Source organism: Leucoraja erinacea, unplaced genomic scaffold, assembly GCF_028641065.1.
Source record: "Leucoraja erinacea ecotype New England unplaced genomic scaffold, Leri_hhj_1 Leri_227S, whole genome shotgun sequence".
Lineage (NCBI taxonomy): Eukaryota > Metazoa > Chordata > Chondrichthyes > Rajiformes > Rajidae > Leucoraja > Leucoraja erinaceus.
Genome location: NW_026576128.1, coordinates 96,826 through 103,127, shown reverse-complemented (window position 1 = coordinate 103,127; position 6,302 = coordinate 96,826). Strand labels below are relative to the sequence as shown.

The 6,302-nt window shown below is 52.9% G+C and overlaps 1 protein-coding gene across 1 annotated transcript; it reads right to left on the bottom strand.

The window, feature by feature from the left end:
* Positions 1-3,060: 3,060 nt before the first annotated feature.
* LOC129716398 (protein krueppel-like) lies at positions 3,061-3,765 on the bottom strand. The gene has a single exon (XM_055666271.1). The coding sequence runs from the start codon at positions 3,576-3,578 to the stop codon at positions 3,243-3,245; it is 336 nt and encodes a 111-aa protein (XP_055522246.1). The 5' UTR covers positions 3,579-3,765; the 3' UTR covers positions 3,061-3,242.
* Positions 3,766-6,302: the final 2,537 nt, after the last annotated feature.

Below are 6,302 nucleotides of genomic sequence, written 5' to 3'. Positions count from 1 at the left end.
ATCAGCCATGATCATATTGAATGGCGGTGCAGGCTCGATGGTCCGAATGGCATCTACTCCTGCACCTATTTTCTATGTTTCTACCTGAAGGTAGCAGGGAGATGAGTGTGTGGCCAGGATGGTGTGGGTCTTTGATGATACTGCCAGCCTTTTTGAGGCAGCGACTGCGATAAATCCCCTCGATGGAAGGAAGGCCAGAGCCGATGGTGGACTGGGCACTGTTTGCTACTTTTTTAGTGTTTTCCTCTCCAGGGTGCTCAGGTTGCCGAAACCAAGCCACGATGCAACCGGTCAGCATGCTCTCTACTGTGCACCTGTAGAAGTTCGAGAGAGTCCTCCTTGACAAACCGACTCTCCGTAATCTTCTCAGGAAGTAGGGGCGCTGATGAGCTTTCTTGATAATTGCATTCGTGTTCTCGGACCAGGAACTAGTATAGTCATTCAATAAGATGACAACTGATTCATGTTCTCCTGGTGTGCTCCCGTTTTTCCCCACCATCTTTTCACCTGCCATCACCCTCCACCCCTCACCCATTCAGTAATTCAGAAAGAAGGACATTTGGAAGCAAATTGAATCGTTACTTTTTTTATTTTTTACGGAAAGAACAATCTGAACATGCGCGGGATAAAGATTTTTTTTAAAGCCGACTAACTCATATTACTCATGACATGTGACTCATTTATAATTATACATTGATATTTCTATGAAAATTGTTCCCAATTGGGCCCCGCACATCCTAAGGGCAGCCCTGGTGGGGAATGTTGGAAAGGAGAGGTGATAGAGGTCGCTTTAGATTCCCTTCCCTCTACAGATGCCGCCTGACCCACAGAGTTCTTCCACTGCTTTAGAGGGAATTGACAGAGGACGTTTTGAGTCAGGACCCTTCTTCAGATTGTTTAAGAAGGAACTGCAGATGCTGGAAAATCGAAGGTACAAAAAATTGCTGGAGAAACTCAGCGGGTGCAGCAGCATCTATGGAGCGAAGGAAATAGGCGACGTTTCGGGCCAAAACCTTTCTTCAGACTGAGTGGAGAGGGTGGGAGAGGAAGCTGGACAAGAGAGATCAGAACGGGAAAGCAGACTATTATCTAAATGGTGTCCGATTGGGAAAGGGGGAGATGCAGCGAGACCTGGGTGTCATGGTACATCAGTCATTGAAGGTAGGCATGCAGGTGCAGCAGGCAGTAAAGAAAGCGAATGATATGTTAGCTTGCATTGCAAAAGGATTTGAGTATAGGAGCAGGGAGTTTCTACTGCAGTTGTACAGGGTCTTGGTGAGACCACACCTGGAGTATTGCGTACAGTTTTGGTCTCCTAATCTGAGTAAATACATTCTAGCCATAGAGGGAGTACAGAGAAGGTTCACTAAACTGATTCCTGGGATGGCAGGATTTTCATATGAAGAAATACTGGATAGACTCGGCTTGTACTCGCTAGAATTTAGAAGATTGAGGGGGGATCTTATAAAAACTTACAAAATTCTTAAGGGATTGGACAGGCTAGATAATACCCGATGTTGGGGAAGTCCAGAACAAGGGGTCACAGTTTAAGGATAAGAGGGAAGTTTTTTAGGACCGAGATGAGAAAATCATTTTTCACCCAGAGAGTGGTGAATCTGTGGAATTCTTTGCCACAGAAGGTAGTTGAGGCCAGTTCATTGGCTAGATTTAAGAATGAGATAGATGTGGACCTTGTGGCTAAAGGGATGGAGAGAAGGCAGGTATGGGATATTGATTTGGATGATCAGCCATGATCATATTGAATGGCGGTGCAGGTTTAAAGGGCCGAATGGCCTCTACTGCTGCACCTATTTTCTATGTTTCTACGACCCTTCTTCAGATTGTTTAAGAAGGAACTGCAGATGCTGGAAAATCGAAGGTACACAGCGGGTGCAGCAGCATCTATGGAACGAAGGAAATAGGCGAAGTTTCGGGCCAAAACCCTTCTTCAGGCTGATTGGAGAGGGTGGGGGGAGGAAGCTGGAAAAGAGAGATGGGGGCTGGACAAAGCCTGGCAAGTGATAAGTGGATACAAAATGCTGGAGTAACTCAGTGGGACAGGCAGCATCTCTAGAGAGAAGGAATGGATGATGTTTCAGGTTGAGACCCTTCTCCAGAAGTGATAGGTGGTGATAGGTGAGGGAGACACAAGAAACTGCAGATGCTGGAATCTTGCATAGAAAACAATTTAGTTAGATGCGCAGAATCTCTTGACCAGAGTAGGAGAATCGAGGACCAGAGGACATGGGTTCAAGGTGAAGGGGACAGATTTAACAGGAATCTGAGGGGTAACTTTTTCACACAGAGGGTGGTGGATGTATGGAACGAGTTGCCGGAGGAGGTAGCTGAGGATGGGACTATCACAACGTTTAAGAAGCAGTTACATGGATAGGTCAAGTTTGTATGGATATGGACCAAACGCAGGCAGGTCGGACTAGTGTAGCTGTGACATGTTGATTGGTGTGTGGCAAGTTGGGCCTGTTTCCACACTATGTCTCTAACACAAGGTGCTGCAGTAACTCTGCGGGTCAGGCAGCATCTGTGGAGAACATGGATATGTGACGTTTCACAGAGTGCTGCAGTAACTCAGCGGGTCAGGCAGCATCTGTGGAGAACATGGATAGGTGACGTTTCAGAGTGTTCAAAATCGAGGTGTGGTCTCACTAGGGCCCTGTACAACTGCATAAGGACGTCTTTGCTCCTATACTCAACACCCCGTGTTCTGAAGTGTCCAACATGCCATTCACTTTCTTCACTCCCTGCTGTACCTGTATGCTTACATTCATTGACTGATGAACAAGGGCCCCCAGATCCCATTGTACTTCCCCTTTCCCCATCATTTCATGATCTGTCTACCTGTTTTTGACTCCAAAGTGGATAACCTCACATTTATCTAAACTGCATTTGCTATGCATCTGCTCACCCACCCAACCTGCCAGTCACCCTGCATCCTCATAGCATCCTCCTGATAGTTGATACTGCCACCCAGCTTTGTGTCATTTGATAATTTGCTAATGTTGCTTTTAATCCCTTCATCTAAATCATTAATATATATAGTAAATAGCTGCGGTCCCAGCACCGAGCCTTGCGATACCCCACTAGTCACTGCCTGCCATTCTGAAAGGGACACGTTAATCCCTACATTTTGTTTCCTGTCTGCCAACCAATTCTCTATCCATGTCAGCATCCTAACCCCAATACCATGTGCCCTAATTTTGCCCACTAATCTCCTATATGGGACCTTAACAAATGAAGGGGCGCTGGCCGGTGTGGACTCGCAGGTGGTCAAGGCGGATGAAGCCCTTGCCACAGGACGGGCAGGGGAAGGGACGTTCACCGCTGTGCACTCGCCGGTGCCGCATCAGCCCCGACGATTGGGCAAAGCCCCTGCCGCAGATGGAGCAGCCATAGGGCTTCTCGCCTGTGTGCACCCGCCGGTGGTCCTTCAGGTCCCGCGCCGTCTTGAAGCTCCTGCCGCAGTCCAAACAGTCGAAGGGGCGTTCTCCCGTGTGCAGCCGCCGTTGGGTTCTCCAGCTGGCTTGGGTACCGCAAAGCCTTGCCACACACGTCGCACTCATAACGCTTCTCCTTGTCGTGCCCCGTCATGTGGTCCTCCATCGAAGCTCAGCCCCTCGAAGCTCAGCCCACACACCGAGCAGATTGGAAGGGGTGGAGCTCACCGGCACCCTGGTCGCCCTCAATGGCCGCTCACGTCCCCGTCTCTCCGTCCACAGCAACGGCTCCTAAACCCTGCAGGAGGGGAACCCAGAGTTGGCAAACAGGACATTACTGACATGTGAGCATTACTAGTGCTTGAAGGGGAAGGACGGGAGAGGGGGAGTGGGGAAGGGGTGTGGAGGTCAGGGGCGTGGGGGACTGAAGGGATGTGGGGGCGGGCGGAATGGGGAGGTCTTGGGTGTGAGGGGGGAAGTGGGGGAGGTGAGGGTGGGGGTGAGTGTGGGGAAGGGGGGGGGGGGGTGAGTGGATGGATGTGAGGGTATGAGTGGGGGCGGCGTGAGTTGGGGTGTGAGTGGGGGGCATGAGTGGTGGGGTGTGTGGGGTGGGGGTGAATGTGGGTTTTAGTGCGGGTTGGTGAGTGGGGTGGGTGAGGGGGTTGAGTGCGTGTTGGTGAATGTGGGGGGTGAGGGGGGGGGGGGACGCCGAGCATCCAGGGACCGATTCGAACCGCCCGCACACACATAAGGAAGTACAAGGAGTGAAAACAGGATAAAGGGAATGGAGTTCGAAGCAAAAGTAGACTAGTATAGGATACTGAGTTGGATGATCAGCCATGATCATATTGCATGACGGTGCACGCTCGAAGAGCCGAACGGCCTACTCCTACACCTATTTTATATGTTTCTATCATTGTTAGTTGGGCAAAGGTAACATAGACAACAAGTGCAGGAGGAGGCCATTCAGCTCCTCGAGCCAGCACCGCCATTCAATATGATCACAGCTAATCATCCACAATCAGTACCCCGTTCCTGATTTCTCCTCATTTCCCTTCACTCTGTTAGCCCTTAGAGCTAAATCTAACTCTCTCTTGAAAACATCCAGAGAATTGGCCTCCACTGCCTTCTGTGGCAGCGAATACCACAGATTCACAACTTTCTGGGTGAAAAAGTTTCTCCTCATCTCAGTCCAAAGTGGCTGAACACTTATTCTTTCAAGTTCAAGTGAGTTTATTGTCACGTGTCCCTGATAGGACAATGAAATTCTTGCTTTGCTTCAGCACACGGAACATAGTAGGCATTTACTACAAAAAGATCAGTGTGTCCATGAACTGTGACCTCCTGGTTGTGGACTCCCCCAACATCGGGAACATCAACAAGAAGCCAAATGACCCGAAACCTGAAGTGTTGCCCATATTTTTACCCCCAGCGCTTTTTGCCTGTCTTTGGCAGACACAAGGAACTGCAGATGCTGGTTCATACACAAAAAGACACAGAGTGCTGGAGTAACACAGCCGGTCAGGCAGCATCTGTGGTCAACATGGATAGGCGACGTTTCAGGGTCTGCAGAAGGGTCGCGACCCAAAAAACCTCCCTTAACCTCCCCTATTTCACCCACTCCCCCATTCCACCCCTCACACACTCCCCCATTCCACCCCCCCACTCACCACCACTCCCCCATTCCACCCACTCCCCCATTCCACCCCTCACCATTACCCCACCATCCCTCACCTATTCCACCCCTCACCTACTCCCCCATTCCACCCCTCACCCATTCCACCCCTCCCCCATTCCACCCCTCACCCAATCCCCCATTCCACCCCTCCCCCCCTCCCCCATTCCACCCCTCACCCACTCCCCCCCTCACCTAGTACCCCATTCCACCCCTCACCCACTTCCCCATTCCACCCCTCCCCCATTCCACCCCTCACCTACTCCCCATTCCAACCCTCACCCACTTCCCCATTCCACCCCTCACCCACTCCCTCATTCCACCCCTCACCTACTTCCCCATTCCACCCCTCACCCACACTTCCCCATTCCACCCCTCCCCCATTCCACCCCTCACCTACTCCCCCATTCCACCCCTCACCCACTTCCCCATTTCACCCCTCACCCACTGCCCCAGTCCACCCCCACTCCACCCACTCTCACATTCCACCCCTCACCCACTCCCCCCCTCACCTACTACCCCATTCCACCCCTCACCCACACCCCCCATTCCACCCCTCCCCCATTCCACCCTCACACCCACTCCCCCATTCCACCCCTCACCTTCTCCCCCGTCCCTCCCCGCACCAACTCCCCCATTCCACCCCTCACCCACTCTGCCATTCCGTCCCTCACCCACTCCCCCATTCCACCCCTCACCTACTCCCCCATTCCACCCTCACCCACTCCCCCATTCCCACCCCTCACCCAATCCCCCATTCCACCCCTCACCTACTCACCCCATTCCACCCCTCCCCCACAGCCGACGCCCTCTAGTCCTTTGTGTCCACCTTCCCCAGAGCAAGATGCCGCCTGACCTCCCTCCCCCCCCGCCACGTGAGGGGGTCCCGGTTCTCCTTGAGGGCGGGGGGAATGGGGGCGCCGCACCAACCTTGGGGTCGCACGTCCGTCCGCCGTGACGTCAGCCGTACGCACGGCGCGAGGACCTCATTGCCGACCCGAGCTTGGGAGGCGGAGCCTGGGCATGTGGGCGGAGCTTGGCCCTGTGGGCGGGGCTGATACCGCCTCTGGTCACCACGGTTGGGGTGGTGGCCGGGTAGCACGGACGAGCGGGGCCGAAGGGCCTGTCCCTCCAGGTAGGGCGACCACCGACGCTGGCCGTGTGGAGTTTGCACG

Coding starts and splice junctions, on each gene's coding strand:
- LOC129716398 (XM_055666271.1), bottom strand. CDS start 3,578: ATGAGTGCGACGTGTGTGGCAAGGCTTTGCGGTACCCAAGCCAGCTGG.